The sequence below is a fragment of the Papaver somniferum genome, chromosome 6 (genome assembly GCF_003573695.1).
Source record: "Papaver somniferum cultivar HN1 chromosome 6, ASM357369v1, whole genome shotgun sequence".
Classification (NCBI taxonomy): domain Eukaryota; kingdom Viridiplantae; phylum Streptophyta; class Magnoliopsida; order Ranunculales; family Papaveraceae; genus Papaver; species Papaver somniferum.
The window spans coordinates 2,159,935-2,182,783 of record NC_039363.1 but is presented as its reverse complement, the minus strand read 5'-3'; the positions used below and the strand labels follow the sequence as shown (position 1 = coordinate 2,182,783).

The window sequence follows — 22,849 nt, the reverse complement described above, 5'->3', positions numbered from 1 at the left end:
TGTATTTTCATTGTTTTCAAGAATAAATGTTTTTATTAATTAATTTTGCATTTTTAGGTAATAAATAAAGTCTGGATGAATTGCGGAGCGGAATATAGCAGAAAAGTAGTGAAAAGCCGGGAGAAATCACGCAAGGAAGCCGCGAAGAATGGTGCGCACAACCTCATTTTCTACACACAAAAACGCCTCCGTTCTCAGCCATCAGATCAGTTCTCAGAAGCATCCGATGGTCGCTCCTTCATAGAGCATCAAAATCTGAAGTCTCTGCCAAGCAGCACAGCGCTGAAATTCCAAGCCTTCAGATTAGATGGTAGTTGAATCCAACGGTTGCTCCCTTGCTGTTCATCGAAGTTCGATATCTCCGCCCTACACTACAGTACCTAACTCCATCAAGTACCGTTCGTTTCGTTGTATCTCCTCATCCGACGGTCACTCATCGCCTGCCTCCGCATCACCGTTGGATCCACCTATCATCTTCACATCCAACGCATTTCCTCGCAAATCATCCTCCCTTGCTACACCCGCTCAACACCCTAGTGACCTAACCCTATACCCTAAAACTATCGACCACTTCTTCTTCTTCTTCTCTTTCTTTCTTCTCTTCATCCGTCTGCAACTCTACCACCACCACCACCATCCCTGTCGTCACCAACCCTCCTGCAACAGCCACCAAACCACCACCATACCACTCTGTACAACATCACCCCATCTCCCTAGAACCTAATTGTTCCACCTAACCCCCAACTGTCTCTCACTGACCTAGATTAGGGTTTGTTGGAACAACTAGGTTTAGGGCATGAGAAGCACGGAGAGGAGCAGGAGGCGAAGTACAAGCATGGGTCGAAGTGAGGGAGCAGTTATCAGAGAAATTAGGTAAAAAATTGTGTAACCCTAATTTTACTGTTTTGGGGATTTTTTGGGGAAGAACATATGGAACCCTAATTCATATTTTTGGGTATAAATAGAGGGGGTGTTGTATGTGTAGGGTTGTTCTTGGGTTAGCCAAGTTAACCCCCAATTTGGGTCTGAGTAGGTTTAATTTTAATGTCCTGTTAATTTCAGTTTAATTCCAATTTTAATTTCAGTTCAATGTTTTAGTTCAACTTCAATTCCAGTTGTTAATTAGTTTCAATATGTTCTAACTTCATATGCTAAGGCTTAGATGAAGCTCTTGAATTGTATGCTAGGATAATCCATGATCATGTTAACTGTTCTTGTAGTGCTTAAATTTAATAGGACTGATAATATCTACTTGAGTGAATGCATCTGTGATCAGTTGTGCTGTAAGAAGACAACTGATTCTAGGGGTGAAAGAATGATGGTAGCTAAGAATTCAGTCCATTTGAAGGACTGTGTTTAACTGTCTTAGGGTGATAGATAGCTTCTTGAACAACAAGCCTGTGATCAGCTGTGCTGTAAGAAGACAGCTGATGCTAGGGGCAAGTGAGTAAAGATTAGCCAAGAAAATCATCCATTATGATCTTCCCTGAAATGAAACAAGAACAATGATTTGATTAGGCACTGCCTTAGCTTAGGATCAAGTAGTGGATTCAAAGGCCCTTGCATGCTACTGTTTACTGCCTCCATTCAGCTCCATTTTAGCTTAGAAAACTTCAATATCCCCCTCCAAGTCCCTGTGGACAAACCCTTTCTTCCCATCACTAGCTACAACTGACCCTGTGCACTTGCAGGTCAGTTTGTAGGTTTCTTTCAAAACCCACCAGATGCCCATATTCTAACAAGCAACAAGTAACACAAACTCAACTATCAATATTTCGCAGGCTCCGGAAATAAATTTGCATGATCAGAGAAAACAAGGGCATGAGAAATGGCCTCAACATGAAGTACAAGCCTTAATCTCCCTTCGAATGGCAATGGAGCAAAAATTGCGAACTGGTGCTACAAAGTTTCGAATGTGGGAAGAGATATCTCTGGGAATGCCTTCAATGGGATTTACTAAGACTGAAAAGCATTGTCAAGATAAATGGGATAGTATGACAAGGTGCTTCAAGAAAGCAGAGGGAAGTGGCAAAACGTGGGCAGAAAATGCAAAGACACGCCCATATTTTCAAGAACTGGATATGTTTTACAAGAAACTAAGGCTTGAAGGGTCGGAAAATATGTTTGATGCAAGCTACAAGAGATGGACTAAACATGAACCAAAAACTTCCAATGTTATGGAAAAACATATCTCGAGGAATGGCTTCAACAGGATTTATTAAGACTGCAAGGCAGTGTAGACATAAATGGGAGATTATGACCACATGCTTCAAGAAAGCAAAGAGAAGTGGCAAAACACGGGAAGATAACGCAAAGACATGCCCATATTTTCAAGAACTGGATTTGATGTACAAGAAAGGTCTCATTAATGCTCCCGTGGCTGAAACCGAAACTAGTCTAAAAAAGAAAAAAAAAATCAACTACTGAGCATTAATCTATCGTTTTTCGTATGGGAGGGCGTCAACCATAGAGATATCTCATTTTTGCTTCAGTCTCTTTCAGGATGCTACAGTCTCTCATCACTACCGAGAAGGTAATTTTGTAGCCGATCTTCTGTCCGAGGAGGCTAATGTAGATCAAATTTGGATCAACCACTCTCCTCCTTTTCTGAATACTCTTTTGTATCAGGATGCAACAGGGAGGGCTTTCCCCGTGCTGTAAATCCCGCCTAATTTCTAATATAGAGCATATTTACTAGGAAAAAAAAATCTGTCCACTGAATGTAATCTTATGTGTATAAACAGACTGATTTTTCCAGAGTTACTAACCAGGCTGGAAGTATAACAAAACTCTTACCATTTTAACAAGATGGACTGATGACATATATAAAATTCACAACCTAAATAATACACCACCAGGCTTTAAGCTCCCCTAGGGCGTCATAGCAGTCAGATCAACATATAATATATTTACAAGAAATTAAGATAACTGTGGTGACATCCTACGAACATCCGGTGAAGCGTGTGATACCCAACTCAGATGTGATTTTTCTTCTATGCAACATTGCTTGGAGGTCCTTCCAACCGAATATAATCATACATGAAACCATAAAATGCGCTAGAAGTTCTTGTTTGCGTTAGAAATATTGTATTCTGGCCTGGACGAAGTAGATTTCCTGGTACGTCGACTGTATATAACCAGTACAACCCATGAATTCCATGTCTTGCAATTGCATTGTCTTTTCCTATTCTTCCAGTTGTGAAGAGAGGTTTTGCTGCTTTTTGGTCATTGACACGAACCTATTAAAATTATCAGGTGAGTTAGTGACCCAAGAAAACATTGAATGAGTGTCGTAAAAGAATATCAAAAGAACTTTTTGGATTAGGGATGTAGTATACCTGTAATTCAGCATAAGTAGCAGATGCAAGTGCTAATCGGAGTTTATAAGTTCCAGATGGTAGTATTTTGTTGATTTTGAACACAATGCTCCATGTTGTTGGTACACTTTTGTTACCAAGTTTCCTTGGGACGTGCGCATAGAACCAATCTCTCTGGTACTGGCTAACACCAATTGTATAGATGAGATCTCTAGTTGGATACATTTCTGAGTACCGCTCCCATGTACCATACTGTCGGAACCTGTAGAGAGAAAGATGCCGTCTTTATATAAAAATGTTGATTTGGTGAGGCAGCATTGCTTGGGATGATGTAGAAACTTACCAATCTTCACGATTATCATACAGTCTGTTCATGTATTTTTTATTAGGTTCAGGTACTCGGAATTCAGCAGCAGACCGATCGGGAAAGCCTATCTCCCACAACGTAGGACCATCTCTTGGAGGTTCATATACAAGCTTACCCAAATTTTGTTTAGATCCTGTACAATTTTTCCCACTAGTAAGATTTCATCAGAACAGGAGAATATAATACAATATACGAAATGACAAATGAGAAAAATCAAAACCTGGGGATATCTTAATGCTAATGTTGTGCTTAAAATCTCCAATAAAACCAGGAACCCATGCAAAAAGATTATGTTCTCCGGCACGTACATTTTGGATCGAAAAAGATCCATCAGCGTTGGCTGTAGTCCAAAACTGATAACCCTGAAACAAATGACACGGAAGAATTACGACTAACATTTCGTCTGATAGTCCAAAACTGATAACCCTAAAACAAATGACAAGATCTAATAAGTCTAACATGTATAAATAACCTTGCATTCCCTTTGCCAAGATCCAACGTCTCCTGGGAGAGCCAAACCAACATAAGCAGATTTTCCAGCAATGTCACGCTGGTTAACGTACCTAATGGAAAAATTCTTGAAACGTGAATTAATTGGTTAAACGGGTTTAATTTAAGCTACATCTGAAAATGTTAAAGGAGACATGAGAAGAATCATACCTATCCCGGACTAACAAGCTTCCGGTAACGGTACCCCTTTGATCTGAGGCAGGAAAGTCAGCGGAAGCAGGGAAACTGTAAGGCCAACTTTTGATTTCCTTCGCCAACTGAAAGGACGTGTATTATGGGGATGTGGCGAAACTCTCTTAAGCATGTACATATATTTAGTGTAGAAAAAGGTAAGAGCATCGATGAAACCTGAGACTTTGCATCCTCCCAAAGTGTTGAATAGACATCCCTTTTCTCTTCAGGAGCTGAGTTAACATAGACAAAAACCGGGCCAAAAACCTTTTTCCATGGTTCTCCATTTTCAAATTTTGGTGCTAGGTCTTCTCCGGTGTAATGACTACTAATAAACATCTGAATTACAATAACAAATCCAGGTAAGAAGATGCTTTTCCTAGAGTGGAAAGACTGAGATGTATGATCGAGATAGACCAAGAGGTTCGAATGATGCTTACAGCAAGACTTATAGGGCCTGCATGGGAGGTGAGGTCCTGTTTGTGAGGGCCACCTGTGCGGAACTCATTACTGGCTGCAATCATCCATAATCCAATGGGGGGATTCGCACTAATCCATCCATGTACCCCAGTATCTTTGTTCTCAGTTGAATACTGGTACTTATCATCTACCTGCATCACAGAATATCTGCGTCAGATTTTAATCGTTATTCAGGCAATATTTCACAAATTCATTTCTGTAATAAATAGAAAAATACAGTATGCCTCCATCATGCAGCTCTTTACCTCTCCATTATGAGCTGGATTGACTGGATCTGTTAAAAGAACTGCTTCCGGATAGGCTAAAGGTTGACCTTTCTGACGATCTTGGTACGCAGGCATCTCTCTTTGCCTTGTATCTGTTATGGTCATGTGGTGAAACCTAGGCGCCATTTTAAAGTGCAGAGAGTGAACAAGTGTTAATGCAACAAATAACACAAAACATGTTTATCCTAGTACAAGAACTGCATAAGGTAGAGTCGTTTACTTGTCTTCGTTGAGCTTGACTGCAATCCTGGCTTCTACAATGCTAAGCTCGGGCCAATCTTTCAAACGTTCAAAAATAGCGTACGTATAGAAACCCGAAGAATCTTTCAGCATTACATACCTTTTATCTACATTAACAGGCATGACTTTGCCTTTAAGAGAAGTATCCCAACTCCTCGTAAATGAAACTTCGATTTGGTTCTCATTTTGTACTATAACCTTAAATGTTGTTGTTCTCAACCTATAAACATATTATTTCACGTTGGTCCCAAATCAGATATCAAGCTACATATATACGTAATATCACATTGGTATAAAAAGAGAGATTACTTGTCCGTCGTCCCATTCTTCCCTGGGTCACCCCACACAACATCCCAGTACCTAATCAGCGAATTGATAGATTAGTTAGCGAAGGAAAGAATGTGATATCTTAATCATTTAATTTGGAGATAATTAGAACTCAAAATCTTAGTGTGTAGGTTACCCTCTGCTATCTTCTGCGGAGCCATGATCGAGTAAGTTACCATCGATGTCCTTGTACTGTATTGCAGTTATTAGACCCTCGGGGTTCGATAAGTTTACTCTAACTATGTTGTTCTCCAACACTACCTGCACGAAAATTGGCCCATCCATCAATAACTACGTACTGATATTTTCTTAGTGAAGTGTAAAGAGGCACTGTAAGTGTATAGTATATGTACGCGTCGTTCTTGAACAAATAATTGGAGTTTAGAGTTAGATCTTCCAATGGCAGTAGCATCTCCCCGAGATGAAGATCTAGCTTTTCGATGCCTACCATAAATGAAAATTATATAACGCATTAATCATTATATATTTTGATGAATTATACGTAATAATGTTTATATGTACCTTAATGAAGTATCCAAGCCTCCACTTGCTGCATCCAAAACATAAACATGAAGAATAACAAAAACTGTCATTGATATTGTTATATCGAGGAGGTGTTTAGAGGATATCAGAAGGAAGAAATTCCACGTACCGGCAACATTTACTTGAATGTTCTTAGCGACCAAACTTTCGACGGATGTAGTAGACAGTAAAAGGACGGAAAGAATTGCCGTTATCGACCGTAACATGGAACTATGGTTTGTCTTCTTCATCTCTTATCAAAAATTCCTACCACCACTTTGACCTGTAATTCTCTCAGAATATTATATCAGATATTCAGCGAGATATATGAATTTGAAGATTTGGAAAATTGAAACAAGATTAGATGACTAGTTTTTGCAATGTCGCGTTCTTTATTTTCTTGACAATGTTATTGAAGCTAAGTTGGTGATTTTGGATATAATCTTATCGTTTTATCTCTTTTTGATGTGCCCATGCAAAGAAGGTTATTGTTTAGAATTCTAATTGTATATTGAGGGAAAAGAAAACAAAGAGAATGAAAAACCATCTTATTACCTAAACTCTTCAGTTCTAATTCCAAAAACGTTGGAAATTCAAACTGGAAAAAAAAAACACAAATGAAAAGAGACAAATACCTTTTTATGATTGTGTGTTAATTTCGTACTTGTAAATGTTCAAATGTTTTTCATCAATAATCTGACCTTCATTACTGTTATTTTTTCTACATCCTCTCTTTTCGCACTGACGGCAGAGAGGGAGCTTAACACCGATAAAAAAAAAAATCTATTTCATTTTTGTTAGTATATCATTGCAGCTATATTAATAGTAAATGAATGTGTGTTTAGCAACAAGTTAGTTATAAACCTATTATTAGCAAGAAAAATTGATACATCTCTTCTTTTTCCTTCAATAACCAATTTTTTGCTCAAAATTTAATAGAGGATAACACAATTTTCTCAATTTGAAATGTTCTGATGATTGTGGGGTTATCTAGTGCAATCCCAAGATACATAATGTACATTGAACTGAAATCTTCCTCGAGATCGAATTCAGATTACATAATGTGCATTGTTACCAAAAATGATTTGGACTGAACAATGCAGGAGATATGAATATGCTGCAGTCGTACCGTTAAGACTGCACATCTTGTGTACTAATATCATCATTAGCAGCACCATTTGTGGAACTGAGCAGGGAACAATCCCTGGATGGGCGTTGTGTTCTATATCCAATGTAAGATTATAATAGTCATGATTAATTGCCTGAACAACAATTCATTTTCTTTTGTTTCCTCAACAATGATGCACACACCTTACTTAGATCAGACTCAGACTTTATACAAAACCAACCTTCTGTGTTGCATAACAAAAACTTCCTGCCAACCTGACTGTAAAAAAACATGGCAACAGTTTTCAACTATCTCTGCCTAGCACCAAAAACTATACATACTTTCTATCTCCTCTTCCTAGCTCCGCGCATACTGTAGTGATCATATATCTGCACGCCACCCTACATTTTCATCGTACCGTAGTGTCAACCTCAAACCATTGTCATGGTCATCTTCTTTGGGATCATTTTCATTTGAGACTTCAGTGATCCAGCGTTCCCCATCTTTTACAGTTTCAACTTGCATCGGGATTGGGCTTGGTGTAGTGTCCTGCAGGATCAGATCTTTCGAAACTTCATCAAATTCCTCCTTCACCTTAACTGGAAGTGGTTTACAATCCGAGGTAGAATGCATTTCACGGCCATCATTGGAGACCTGCTGGTGGGAACATTCAGATTGTAAAACTCAGTTCTTGTCTAGTTCAGAAAGTATTAGGTCAAGGACTGAGTAACTTAGTAAAGAATTTAACTTGTGTACATAAGAATACAGGAAAGGGTGCTTCGTTTTTTGTTAGTTTTACTGAATGGCATCTTAGCCACCAAATTGTGTCAGATATAATCCATGTCAACCCATTTTGCAGTAAAAACAAAGACAAATTTCATACTATTTGGATTAATAGTACATCCTCGCATACCATTAGCCAAACCAGTGGTGAGTTCATAAACATGTGAGTGCATAAGGCCTAGACTCATACTCGATGATCCGAATCTCTCATAGTTTGTTCAGAGCGCACAGTTTAAGTTCAAGTATCATTTTCGAAAAAGAATACTAACTCTTAGCAATGAGTTTCACATACACAAAGAGAAAACTTAACACGGAAAGTTTAGGTGCATACCTGATGATTTCGTAAGAGCAGTTCTGTCTGCTCTGGTGTCTCGGTAACCTTTGTAGGTTTCTGAGACTGAAAACTCGAGCCATGAAGGTACTTATTAGTTGCGGTACCTCTAGCGCTTCTATGCCTTTTTGAAGCCCAAAGAGAAACTGCCTCCACAGTATCAGATGCTTCAACTTTTTGGCTGGTTTCATCAGAGGAATCACCTCTTTCTTTCGGATTTACAGGCGTAAAAAAACCAGGAGGACCTTCCATGAGTAGAGCAGAATTAGTAGCATAACCATCTTTGGTATTTGGTGTCTTAAACCCAGGAGGAGCTCCAGAGAGTAAAGCAGGACTAGTAGCAATTGGTGTAATAAATTCAGGAGGACCATCAAATTCACCGGGTTGCTCTAACTTAGGTGTTAAACAAGGAGGAGTTTCCAAGAGCAAAGCAGGACTAGTAGCATAACCGATGTTGGATTCTGGTCTCGTAAATCCAGGAGGACCTCCCAAAAGTAAAGAAGGATCAGTAGCATAACCGTCGCTGGTAATTGGTGTCATAAATCCAGGAGGAGAATCGAATTCGCAAGGTTGCTCAGTTTTAGGTGTTAACAAAGGCCCTTGATCTCCACTAACTTTTCTTCTTTTCTCCACATGGTAAGAATTAGACAAGTCTGCCTTATCTGTTCTCTGATCAGTATTTTCTTCCATGATATCAGTTTCCAGTTTGACTGCCATGAATTCATCCGCTTTGATAATGTTTGATGAGTCATTATTGGTACCATAGTCATTGTTGCATAAAGCCGAGCTGACACTTTTGAGTTGATTCCTTACTGAAACTTGAGAAGAAGAATAGTGTTTTCCCACAGACTGAAATACTCCCCACAAGAAAAAATTGTTGTTGATTCCTGCTCAAAATAGGTATTATCAGTGTCCGCTTTTCATAGTGAAAGCTCATTAAGAGAGACATACACTGCAGATGAGCATATGCGCAATGAATGCCCACGTGCATTATCGATATATCCTGAGTTGTGTTTTTCATGGCGGGCAATGTTTTTCCAATTCAAACATCAAAAAACCATATAAGCAGATGTGCATTTGCATGTAATTGGAAACAACCAAAGAACTCACTCTGAGAATTGGTAGGCAATTGTTTGGAGGAAAATATCAGCAACTCAAAACCATTCAAAGAGCTCTGTATGGATGAATCCCTCGTCATGAGTACAGTAGAAAGCAGATGATAGGCCTTTCTGAATCTACAGAGAAAGGAATCAAGAACATAACTCACTTCTCAAACCCAAAAAAAAGGGAAATAGAAATTTCAAATGGCAAAATTGAAACCAAAAATTTAGATGTAAATGGTAAACCAAACCTCTCATTATCACCGGGGAGGAAATAAAGGGCAATGTCATCCACAGTAGGAGACAATCTTTTGAATTCCTCGGGCCACACATCCGAACGAGGATACAACTTTAACTGCAGCACATTGGGCATTGCATTTGCAGCCTCATAAACTTTGCGACGAACTTTCCATGAAAGATGGGCTTGTAGTCCTTCATAGGTTCCACCCATAAGAACTGAATCGAGAATCTCAAAGCTTCCCCTGTCAAATTATTGACAAACGAAACATTCGATTAGTCCGTATAACGATATTAAAGCTTCACAACTGCAGAAACATACACACGAAAGTCTCCATTGGTGCATAAATCCTCTGCGAATGAAACATACAAGGTCATACAGAAATGCAATACTCACTTCCATGTAGCATGAATAGCAAGCTGATCTGGAAGCTCCTGCTGGAAACTCGACAAGGTATTACATTCTTCACAATACCATTTTTCTGAAACTGTAGCAAGCTTCTTATGCAGGCAATAGCTGACGACAATAAGAAAATAGGATGACACATTCAGAACAACAATATCTCAGATATTACAAATGCAATTAAGAAACAATAGCTGCCGTAATTGAACACAATTGCAAATTTGAGAGCACATACAGATGCACATGAGAGACTTTGCAAATGCAACAAGTCACACAGATATCTGGATTGGCTGATTCACCACAAAAATGACATGGCCGATTCTGCACAATGAAAATATAACAATGAGATTGATATAAACTCTAGATCAGATTCTAATTGATTATGGCCAAATCCTGAATCAATTACCCAAAATCGTGAATGTGCACTTGTAAATAACAAAAATCACAAGTAACACAATCGCATTGCATAATCCCAGAACAACAAAGTTCCCATCCACAAGCAGATTTAAAACAAAACCAAGTGGATCAGAGAAAAATCCCCCAAAAAATTAAGAAATTGAACCCATAAAAAACCCTTTTTCTCTTAGACTCAAAACAAATGATTAAAATCAAATGCCATAATAATCATACCAGAGACCCTCAGATTTCAAAAATCAGAAATGGCTTTTATACCTATTGAAAAAACAGATGAAAAACTCACCGATTTTGATGGAAATTTCTTTCCTTTTGCAGAGGAAGAAGATGATAATGACAAGAACCCAAGAGATTCCATTCCAAGAGGCAAAGAATGAAACCCTTTCTTCTAGAGCTCCCAACTAAGAAGAGAAACTAGAAAAACAGAGAAACCCCTTGAGAATAAAACATAGAGGGGGGAAAAAAGAAAAAAAACTGACAGATGATATCATGATCAAGTCTGTGAGAAACCCATTTTTGTGATGGACAGTGAAAACAGACCTAAGTTTATCATTTAGTGGGAGAATCGAAACGTTTTGTTTGTTTTGCTTCTGACGAAATTTCAGAGTTACAGAGAGTAAAGCTTACTGCAATTTCCCTTTAATGGAAAAATAATCTTGACAAAAATATATGGTTAGATGTTGTCCACATAGTATGAATTCATTCTAGACCGTCAGATGATTTGGGTTTTTCGCGTGTGTGGATGCTGAAAAATGTGGGTAGGTTCAAGAATTGCCAGATGTGAGCCATGTGGCTAAAGATTTTTTGAATCGCTAGGAAATTGTAGTCTGTTTGGTTACGCATCCGGAAGTTATTTTGACCACTCTTAAAAGTCACATAACATAAAAGTTAGTTTAAAAATAGAATTTTAATAGGACTTTTAAAAGCAAAGAAAAAAACAAAGTGATTCAGAAATTTTTGGACTTAATTAAGTCGAAAACCAAAAGTTAATTTAGAAAATTTGTGAAAAAAAAGTGATTTGAGAATTATTTCAGCTTCTTGAAAAACCATCTCAAGAAGAAGTTGCTTTTTGACTATTGTTAAAAGTCCTAAAACCGAATTTATGTGTGATTTCTAGAAGCTTTTTGTGTATGATTTTTAGAAGCAAAGAAGAAAGTTAACTTTTTGTGTTGTAAAAGTAAAAGTTCTTTTGCTTCTTGTAAATTTCGAGATTAGAGATCAATGTTTGAATAGCAGGGATATATTTGGAGATAAGATGCTCCTAAATGGCGACGAATGTGTTTGGATACCGCGTGGGAAGTAATTTTTTGACAGAGTCGAAAAACAAAAAGTTAATTCGGAGTATTACTTAAAAAGAAGTTCCTATAGAGATCTAAGAATTACTTCAGTTTCTTAAACAACCCATATAGTTGTGTTCAAAAATAAGGAAAAAGCTAAAAGGGTATCTTAATACTCACAAATCAAACATACGAAATGAGAGGAATCAAAACCTGGAGATATCTTAATGCTAATTTTGTGCTTAAAATCTCCAATAAAACCAGGAACCCATGCAAAAAGATTATATTCTCTCGCACGAACATTTGGGATCGACAACGATCCATCCGTGTTGGCTTTAGTCCAAAACATTGTCTAAATGTTTAACAAGACCGCCATGTATGAATAACCTTGCACTCTCTTTGCCAAGATCCAACATCTCCTGGGGGAGCCAAACCAACATAAGCAGAAGTTCCAGCAATGTCAAGCCGGTTAACAAACCTAACGGGAAAATTCTTGGGGAGTTAATTATACTAGTTAGCTCAGTTACAGTTGGAAAAGCTAAAGGAGTTATGAGATGAAACCACCTATCCCGGACTAACAAGCTGCCCGTTTATCTGCAGCAGGAAAGTCATCTGAAGCAGGGAAACTATAAGGCCAACTTCTGACTTCCTTCGCCAACTGAAAGCAAAGAATTAGAGGTTAAACATTAGATAGAGATCAAATTAGTCATAAAACAGAACAAGCTTTCAATTGTTTGACGTGCAATATATTAATAACCATGTCATCATGATAAGTGCTCTGGTAAAATATGGATTTGAAGACAAGGTATAAGTTTCTACATCGATCTTATCTTGAGAGTCCATATAATCATGTTCTACAATGCTCAACTTTTAATGAGCAAAAGAAGAATATCATCTCAAAAAATAACTTAGACTGACTAGACTGAGATAGACGGAGAGGTGAGATGCTTACAGAGAGACTTATAGGACCTGCATGGGAGGTGAGGTCCTGTTTGTGAGGGCCGCCTACAAGGAACTCACTATTGGCTGTTATAGTCCAAAATCCTACATGTGGATTCGCACTAATCCATCCATGTAAGCCCGTATCTTTGTTCTCTACTGAATACATGTATTTATCATTCTAGATTATACATAATTTCATGATCAGCATCATGTTTAGCAGAACGGCCGGGCGCTCCCCTTTTGACAATGGCTACCGTAATATATAAACCATATACTGTAATAAACAGAAAAAAATAGGTATGCCTTCATAGTGCAGATCTTTTTACCTCTCCTTTATGAACTGGATTGACTGGATTTGTTAACAAAACTGCTTCAGGATAGGCTAAAGGTTGACCTTTTTGACGGTCCACATAAGCAGGCATCTCTCTTTGCATTGTATCTGATACGCTCATGTGGTGAAACCTAGCATTGTTAAAGTGCAGAGAGTTAAAAAGTTGACTCAACTAAAGCAAGTTTAGCTACAAGAATAACATAAGTAACTGTGGGTTCTTTTGAGGGCAACCTGTTAAAAACATAAGTAATTTGTGACTATTCTGGAAAGCCCAATAAGTAAAGTCCAATAATCATCTACACTAAATAAAACCCAATACATGCTAGAATCTTCTAGGCCTTCTTTACATCAAGTATTATCTAGAGAATTCTTTTCTCTAGAATTTTCTTGTAATATCTAAGTTGAGAGTGTAAAGAAGAGTCTAGATAGAACTATCTAGAGAAGTAAGTAGTTGGTCATGAAGCCTATAAATAGGCATAGGATGGATTCATTTGGTATCATCCAACAATAATCAAAAACTCAAGTGAGTAAACAAGAGTTAGAGTGAGAGCTAGAGTTTAGAGTAAGAGCCAAAGTGCCTCTTTGTAAACAACTAGTGTAAGCCAAAGTTGCTACACAAGCCTCTTGTAATATTTTCATTTTCATATTAATATAAGCCTCACCTTTCAATTAACCAACCTCTCTTCCTAAATTCATTTCCATAAACTCATCACATTTCCGCATTGCGCCAACAAATTTGGTATCAGAGCAAACCTAACCCAGTAATCCTAAAAATCTATCCATGGCAATTAACCAAAGTATTCAAGGTTTCAATTATGCCCAAAGTCTAATTCCAATTTTTGATGGTGAGAGTTATGATTATTGGAGTTTACAAATGAAAACATTATTCATTTCACAAGACTTATGGGATTTTGTAGAAGATGGTTATAAGGTACCCGAGTCGGCAGAAGCTCTATCGTCATGGACGGATGCAGAGAAAAGGGAGTACAAGGAAAACAAGAAGAAGGATGCTAAGGCACTACTATTTCTACAACAAGGGGTAAGCAAAACTATTTTTCCTCGAATTTCCGTGGCGAAAACTTCAAAGGAGGCCTGGAATATTCTCAAAGGAGCATTCCAAGGATCAGAAAAGGTAATCTCCATTAAACTACAAAATTTATTGCGAGATTTTGATAATTTACTTATGAAAGAAAATGAAACTATCCATAACTTCTTCTCAAGAGTTACTGGCATAGTAACTCAAATCAGTAGTTATTGAGATACCATTGAAAATAAAAGAGTGGTAGAAAAGATATTAAGAAGCTTACCATTTAAATTCGATCATATCGTCGCTGCTATTGAGGAGTCAAAAACTTTATCGACTCTCTCAGTAAACGAATTAATGGGTTCACTCGAGGCGCACGAGAAAAGAATCAATAGGTTCGTGGAGCAACCGTTGGGGCAGGCATTTCAATCAAAAATAAATTTCAGTGAAAAGAAAAATACGGAAGCCAGAAAAGAAAGCTCCAGAAGGGGATCGTCATCAACATCACCTCACGAGAAAGGGTCGACATCAAATCAAGGACCAAAATATTTCTACCGCGGACGTGGAAGAGGAAAAGGAGGTTACAGAAACAACAATCAAAGGTACGGAAAAAATTACTCCTCAAATCTTCGTTGCAATGTTTGCAAAAAGTTTGGCCATGCAACCGAAAATTGTAAATATAAGTGCACCAAATGTGATAAATTAAATCACATGGAAAAAGATTGTTGGCTTAACGAAGCTACCTATTCCGAGACAAATGATTCTCAAAATCAAGTATTTTATTCCTACTTCACCTCGCAACAAGAAGCACAGGGTATATGGTACGTCGATAGCGGATGCAGCAGCCATATGACAGGAAACAATGAATATTTCGTAAAATTGGAGGAACAAGAGATTCCACCGGTCAAGCTCGGATATGGAAAGTTCCAGAATGTTGAAGGAAGAGGAGTTATATCCGTACGTACAAAGTAAGGTAAAACTCGACACATATCTGATGTTCTTTATGTTCCTTGCCTAGATCAAAATTTATTAAGTGTTGGACAACTTATAAGAAAAGGGTACTCACTACATTTCGAAGACGGAGAATGCACAATTTATGATAAAATTAATAAAAAATTGGTGGCAAAAGTAAAAATGTCAGGAAATTTTGTCTTTCCTCTATCTATGCCATCAATTGAAAATTGTGCAATGAGTACCAATCATATTGATGAATGCAAGTTATGGCAATTGAGTTACGGACATCTCAACTATAGATCCTTGAAGGTTCTAAAATCAAACAACATGGTAATTGGTCTTCTCAATATCAGCGGTGGAGATAAAATATGTGAAGGTTGTATTCTTGGAAAGTTCCATAGATTTACATTTACAAATAAATCGTGGAGAGCAAGAAGGCCCCTCGAATTGGTGCACGCCGATATCTGCGGTCCGACAAGAACAACTTCACTCAACAACAGAAGATATTTTCTCCTATTCGTGGATGATTATACCAGGATGATGTGGGTGTATATTCTCGAGAAAAAGTCCGAGGAATTCCCTAAATTCCTAGAGTTCAAGGCGTTGGCAGAGAAGCAAAGTGGTCACCAACTAAAGGTTTTCCGTACAGACCGTGGTGGAGAATTTACCTCAAATGAGTTTATCAACTACTGCAAAGAAAATGGTATTAAGAAGGAGCTTACCGTCCGATACACTCCACAACAAAACTGCGTCGCGGAAAGAAAAAATCGTACGATCGTGGAAATGGCTCGCAGCATGTTGAAAGCAAGGAAGCTACCCAACAGTTACTGGGCAGAAGCAGTCAACACGGCGGTCTACATCCTTAATCGTTCGCCAACAAAAGCAGTTCTCAACAAAACTCCATATGAAGCTTGGCATAAGAAAAAGCCCGAGGTAACTTTTTTCAGAATTTTTGGTTGCGTAGCATACTCACATATTCCATCCCAACATAGAGAAAAGTTCGATGAAAAAGGAGAAAAGCCAATATTCATCGGATACAACGAAGAGTCTAAAGCCAATATCCAGCAACCAGGAATTGACTACTACGAGATATTCGCCCCAGTCGCTCGCATGGAAACAATCCGAATGGTGTTAGCTTTGGCAGCTCAACTAAAAATGAAGGTCTACCAATTGGATGTAAAGTCGGCGTTCCTAAACGGAGAACTTGAAGAAGAGGTGTACGTCGAACAGCCTCAAGGATATGTCCGCAAAGGAAAAGAAAAAATGGTATATCGTCTCCGCAAAGCACCATATGGTCTCAAGCAAGCACCGCGTGCATGGAACAACAAAATCGACAAGTATTTCCGAGATAACGGATTCGAGAAGAGTCCAAGTGAGCCATCCCTTTACATTAAACAAGGTAAGGATTTCCTAATCGTCTGTCTCTACGTTGATGATTTAATTTACGCCAGCACAAAACAAGAAATGGAAGAAAAATTTAAGAAGGAGATGATGAAAGAATATGAGATGACAGACTTAGGACTTATGCGATATTTTCTTGGTATTCAAGTAAAACAATCTCCATAAGGAATATTCATTTCCCAAGAAAAATATGCAGAAGACTTACTGAAAAGGTTCAACATGATGGATTGCAAACCAATTGCAACTCCAATGGGTACCAATGAGAAATTTGTAAAAAATGATGGAGCGACAAAAGTTGATCCAACCTTATTCAGAAGTCTAGTCGGCTCACTGATCTACTTAACAAATACAAGGCCAGACATCGTCAATGCAACCAGTATTTTTTCTCGGTTTATGAGCGAGCCAAGCAAGTTACACTATGCAGCCGCAAAGAGAATTCTTCGGTATATCAAGGGAACGAAGGATTTTGGCATCAAGTATACAAGAGAAAAAGATAATGATTTAATTGGCTTCACAGATAGCGATTGGGCAGGTTCTATTGAAGACCGAAAGAGCACATCAGGCTATGTTTTCTGTATGGGAACAAAAGTTATCTCTTGGAGTTCTAAAAAGCAAAGTACGGTGGCACTATCATCAGCCGAAGCAGAGTACATAGCATCAACAAGTGCAGCATGTGAAGCAGTATGGTTGAGAAGAATAATGACCGACCTACAACAAAGGCAAAAGCAGCCGACGGCTATCTACTGTGACAATATGTCTACAATTGCTATGACAAAAAATCCAGTCTTCCACGGACGGACGAAGCATATAGAGCTACGACACCACTTCATCAGAGAACTGGTAGAAAACAAGGAAATTGAGCTCCAATTTTGTCCAACACAAGAACAAAATGCCGACATTTTCACAAAAGCAGCCACAGTGGACAAATTCAATCATTTTAGAGAAAAGCTTAACATCACAAATTAAGAGGGGGTGTTAAAAACATAAGTAATTTGTGACTATTCTAGAAAGCCCAATAAGTAAAGTCCAATAATCATCTATACTAAATAAAACCCAATACATGCTAGAATCTTCTAGGTCTTCTTTACATCAAGTATTATCTAGAGAATTCTTTTCTCTAGAATTTTCTTGTAATATCTAAGTTGAGAGTGTAAAGAAGAGTCTAGATAGAACTATCTAGAGAAGTAAGTAGTTGGTCATGAAGCCTATAAATAGGCATAGGATGGATTCATTTGGGATCATCCAACAACAATCAAAAACTCAAGTGAGTAAACAAGAGTTAGAGTGAGAGCTAGAGTTTAGAGTAAGAGCCAAAGTGCCTCTTTGTAAACAACTAGTGTAAGCCAAAGTTGCTACACAAGCCTCTTGTAATATTTTCATTTTCATATTAATATAAGCCTCACCTTTCAATTAACCAACCTCTCTTCCTAAATTCATTTCCATAAACCCATCACATTTCCTCATTGCGCCAACAAATTTGGTATCAGAGCAAACCTAACCCAGTAATCCTAAAACTCTACCCATGGCAATTAACCAAAGTATTCAAGGTTTCAATTATGCCCAAAGTCTAATTCCAATTTTTGATGGTGAGAGTTATGATTATTGGAGTTTACAAATGAAAACATTATTCATTTCACAAGATTTATGGGATTTTGTAGAAGATGGTTATAAGGTACCCGAGTCGGCAGAAGCTCTATCGTCATGGACGGATGCAGAGAAAAAGGAGTACAAGGAAAACAAGAAGAAGGATGCTAAAGAACTACTATTTCTACAACAAGGGGTAAGCAAAACTATATTTCCTCGAATTTTGGTGGCGAAAACTTCAAAGGAGGCCTGGAATATTCTCAAAGTTGCATTCCAAGGATCAGAAAAGGTAATCTCCATTAAACTAAAAAATTTATGGCGAGATTTTGATAATTTACTTATGAAAGAAAATGAAACTATGCATAACTTCTTCTCAAGAGTTACTGGCATAGTAAATCAAATCAGTAGTTATGGAGATACCATTGAAAATAAAAGAGTGGTAGAAAAGATATTAAGAAGCTTACCATTTAAATTAGATCATATCTTCGCTGCTATTGAGGAGTCAAAAAATTTATCGACTCTCTCAGTACACGAAATAATGGGTTCACTCGAGGCGCACGAGAAAAGAATCAATAGGTTCGCGGAGCAACCGTTGGAGCAGGCATTTCAATCAAAAATAAATTTCAGTGAAAAGGAAAATACGGAAGACAGAAAAAAAGCTCCAGAGGGGGATCTTCATCAACATCACCTCACAATAAAGGGTAGACATCAAATCAAGGACCAAAAAATTTCTACCGCGGACGTGGAAGAGGAAAAGGAGGTTACAGAAACAACAATCAAAGGTACGGAAAAAATTACTCCTCAAATCTTCGTTGCAATGTTTGCAAAAAGTTTGGCCATGCAACCGAAAATTGTAAATATAAGTGGAACCAGATGTGATAAATTAAATCACATGGAAAAAGATTGTTGGCTTAACGAAGCTACCTATTCCGAGACAAATGATTCTCAAAATCAAGTATTTTATTCCTACTTCACCTCGCAACAAGAAGCACAAGGTATATGGTACGTCGATAGCGGATGCAGCAGCCATATGACAGGAAACAATGAATATTTCGTAAAATTGGAGGAACAAGAGATTCCACCGGTCAAGCTCGGAGATGGAAAGTTCCAGAATGTTGAAGGAAGAGGAGTTATATCCGTACGTACAAAGTAAGGTAAAACTCGATACATATCTGATGTTCTTTATGTTCCTTGCCTAGATCAAAATTTATTAAGTGTTGGACAACTTATAAGAAAAGGGTACTCACTACATTTCGAAGACGGAGAATGCACAATTTATGATAAAATTAATAAAAAATTGGTGGCAAAAGTAAAAATGTCAGGAAATTTTGTCTTTCCTCTATCTATGCCATCAATTGAAAATTGTGCAATGAGTACCAATCATATTGATGAATGCAAGTTATGGCAATTGAGTTACGGACATCTCAACTATAGATCCTTGAAGGTTCTAAAATCAAACAACATGGTAATTGGTCTTCTCAATATCAGCGGTGGAGATAAAATATGTGAAGGTTGTATTCTTGGAAAGTTCCATAGATTTACATTTACAAATAAATCGTGGAGAGCAAGAAGGCCCCTCGAATTGGTGCACGCCGATATCTGCGGTCCGACAAGAACAACTTCACTCAACAACAGAAGATATTTTCTCCTATTCGTGGATGATTATACCAGGATGATGTGGGTGTATATTCTCGAGAAAAAGTCCGAGGAATTCCCTAAATTCCTAGAGTTCAAGGCGTTGGCAGAGAAGCAAAGTGGTCACCAACTAAAGGTTTTCCGTACAGACCGTGGTGGAGAATTTACCTCAAATGAGTTTATCAACTACTGCAAAGAAAATGGTATTAAGAAGGAGCTTACCGTCCGATACACTCCACAACAAAACTGCGTCGCGGAAAGAAAAAATCGTACGATCGTGGAAATGGCTCGCAGCATGTTGAAAGCAAGGAAGCTACCCAACAGTTACTGGGCAGAAGCAGTCAACACGGCGGTCTACATCCTTAATCGTTCGCCAACAAAAGCAGTTCTCAACAAAACTCCATATGAAGCTTGTCATAATAAAGAGCCCGAGGTAACTTCTTTCAAAAATTTTTGTTGCGTAGCATACTCACATATTCCATCCAACATAGAGAAAAGTTCGATGAAAAAGGAGAAAAGCTAATATTCATCGGATATATCGAAGAGTCTAAATCATATAGACTTCTAAAGCCAGATACAAAGGAACTGGTAATTTCAAGAGATGTTATTTTTTATGAATTCAAATCATGGGATTGGAATGATGAAGCAGACAACTACGAGTTTCCACTACTCATCGAAGACGAGCCAGATCAGCCATGTCAAGAAGAAAGTACTCCACCAGCAAGCCCGCGATCTCCTAGTCCAACACAACAAAGTCCAAGTTCATCGGAAGCAAGTGCCCCACCTAGAAAGGTGCGTTTCCTAAGAGAAATTTATGATACATCTAATTGTGCATTTATAGCACTAGAACCTCAAAAATATGAGGAAGCGGCAAAAGAAGAAAAATGGAGACATGCCATGGACGAAGATATGCGAGTGATCGAGAAAAATAAGACATGGGAGCTTGTCAATCAGCCAATTGATAAAGAAATAATTGGTCTTAAATTGGTCTACTACACAAAGTATAATGAAGAAGGTTCAATTCAAAAGCATAAGGCAAGGCTAGTTGCAAAAGGATATTCCCAGCAATCATGAATTGACTACTACGAGACATTCGCCCCAGTCGCTCGCATGGAAACAATCCGAATGGTGTTACCTTTGGAAGCTCAACTAAAAATGAAGGTCTACCAATTGGATGTAAAGTCGGCGTTCCTAAACGGAGAACTTGAATAAGAGGTGTACGTCGAACAGCCTCAAGGATATGTCCGCAAAGGAAAAGAAAAAATGGTATATCGTCTCCGCAAAGCACTATATGGTCTCAAGCAAGCACCGCGTGCATGGAACAACAAAATCGACAAGTATTTCCGAGATAATGGATTTGAGAAAATTCCAAGTGAGCCATCACTCTATATCAAAAAACAAGGTACAGATTTTCTCATCGTCTGTCTCTACATCGATGATTTAATTTATGCCAGTACAAAACAAGAGATGGCAGAAAAATTTAAGAAGGAGATGATGAAAGAATATGAGATGACAGACTTAGGACTTATGCGATATTTTCTTGGGATTCAAGTAAAACAATCTCCAGAAGAAATATTCATTTCCCAAGAAAAATATGCAGAAGACTTACTGAAAAGGTTCAACATGATGGATTGCAAACCAATTGCAACTCCAATGGGTACCAATGAGAAATTGGTAAAAAATGATGGAGCGACAAAAGTTGATCCAACCTTATTCAGAAGTCTAGTCGGCTCACTGATCTACTTAACAATACAAGGCCAGACATCGTCAATGCTACCAGTATTGTTTCTCGGTTTATGAGCGAGCCAAGCAAGTTACACTATGCAGCCGCAAAGAGAATTCTTCGGTATATCAAGGGAACGAAGGATTTTGGCATCAAGTATACAAGAGAAAAAGATAATGATTTAATTGGCTTCACAGATAGCGATTGGGCAGGTTCTATTGAAGACCGAAAGAGCACATCAGGCTATGTTTTCTGTATGGGAACAAAAGTTATCTCTTGGAGTTCCAAAAAACAAAGTACGGTGGCACTATCGTCAGCCGAAGCAGAGTACATAGCATCAACAAGTGCAGCATGTGAAGCGGTATGGTTAAGAAGAATAATGACCGACCTACAACAAAAGCAAAAAGAACCAACAACTATCTACTGTGACAATATGTCTACAATTGCAATGACAAAAAATCCAATGTTCCACGGACGGACGAAGCATATAGAGCTACGACATCACTTCATCAGAGAGTTAGAACAAGGAAATCGAGCTCCAATTCTGTCCGACGCAAGAACAAAATGCGGACATTTTCACAAAAGCAGTCACGGTGGATAAATTCAATCATTTTAGAGATAAGCTCAACATCACAATTAAGAGGGGGTGTTAAAAACATTTGATAATTGTGATGGGTAAATCTAGAATTATCTAGATAGCTAACTATAACTCCCATGGGCTTATCTCAATGCATAGGCCCAGTCTAGAGATATCTAGACTCTTCTAAGATAAAAAGAGTGCAAGCCCATTCTAGAGTCTTCTAAGACATTTTCCATCATGTGTATCTAGAGAATTCTTTCTCTAGAATGATCTAGGTCAATTAGCTCTAGAGATTTCCAAGTCTAGAGTATTCTTAGTAGTTGGTCATGAAGTAGTATAAATAGAAGCAAATGTTGGCCTTTGTGGTCATCCACAACTCAAGTGAGTGAGTAAGTAGTAAGAGTGAGAGCTAGAGTTTAGAGTAAGAGCCAAAGTGCCTCTTTGTAAACAACTAGTGTAAGCCAAAGTTGCTACACAAGCCTCTTGTAATATTTTCATTTTCATATTAATATAAGCCTCACCTTTCAATTAACCAACCTCTCTTCCTAAATTCATTTCCATAAACCCATCACATTTCCGCATTGCGCCAACAAATTTGGTATCAGAGCAAACCTATCCCAGTAATCCTAAAACTCTACCGATGGCAATTAACCAAAGTATTCAAGGTTTCAATTATGCCCAAAGTCTAATTCCAATTTTTGATGGTGAGAGTTATGATTATTGGAGTTTACAAATGAAAACATTATTCATTTCACAAGACTTATGGGATTTTGTAGAAGATGGTTATAAGGTACCCGAGTCGGCAGAAGCTCTATCGTCATG

At 38.1% G+C, this 22,849-nt stretch overlaps 2 protein-coding genes across 5 annotated transcripts; both read right to left on the bottom strand.

The window, feature by feature from the left end:
• Positions 1-2,993: 2,993 nt before the first annotated feature.
• Positions 2,994-6,978, bottom strand: LOC113286657 (probable rhamnogalacturonate lyase B). The gene is made up of 16 exons (XM_026535221.1): positions 6,836-6,978; positions 6,331-6,483; positions 6,201-6,228; positions 6,032-6,122; positions 5,815-5,939; positions 5,661-5,711; positions 5,332-5,571; positions 5,091-5,226; positions 4,806-4,976; positions 4,543-4,704; positions 4,345-4,451; positions 4,157-4,247; positions 3,905-4,046; positions 3,661-3,817; positions 3,339-3,579; positions 2,994-3,239 (listed from the first exon to the last, which is right to left on the bottom strand). The coding sequence occupies exons 2-16, from the start codon at positions 6,449-6,451 to the stop codon at positions 2,994-2,996; spliced, it is 2,109 nt and encodes a 702-aa protein (XP_026391006.1). The 5' UTR covers positions 6,452-6,483; positions 6,836-6,978.
• A 480-nt stretch (positions 6,979-7,458) lies between these two features.
• LOC113286658 lies at positions 7,459-11,169 on the bottom strand. Of its 4 annotated transcripts, XM_026535224.1 has the most exons (8): positions 11,117-11,153; positions 10,863-10,990; positions 10,398-10,483; positions 10,157-10,276; positions 9,774-10,004; positions 9,533-9,657; positions 8,423-9,309; positions 7,459-7,965 (listed from the first exon to the last, which is right to left on the bottom strand). In XM_026535224.1, the coding sequence occupies exons 2-8, from the start codon at positions 10,932-10,934 to the stop codon at positions 7,690-7,692; spliced, it is 1,797 nt and encodes a 598-aa protein (XP_026391009.1). In that variant the 5' UTR covers positions 10,935-10,990; positions 11,117-11,153; the 3' UTR covers positions 7,459-7,689. The 4 variants fall into 4 exon arrangements, with proteins under 4 accessions (XP_026391009.1, XP_026391008.1, XP_026391010.1 ...); XM_026535223.1 differs by having other exon boundaries at positions 10,863-11,169; XM_026535225.1 differs by having other exon boundaries at positions 7,459-7,962; positions 10,863-11,169.
• Between the last annotated feature and the right edge of the window lie 11,680 nt (positions 11,170-22,849).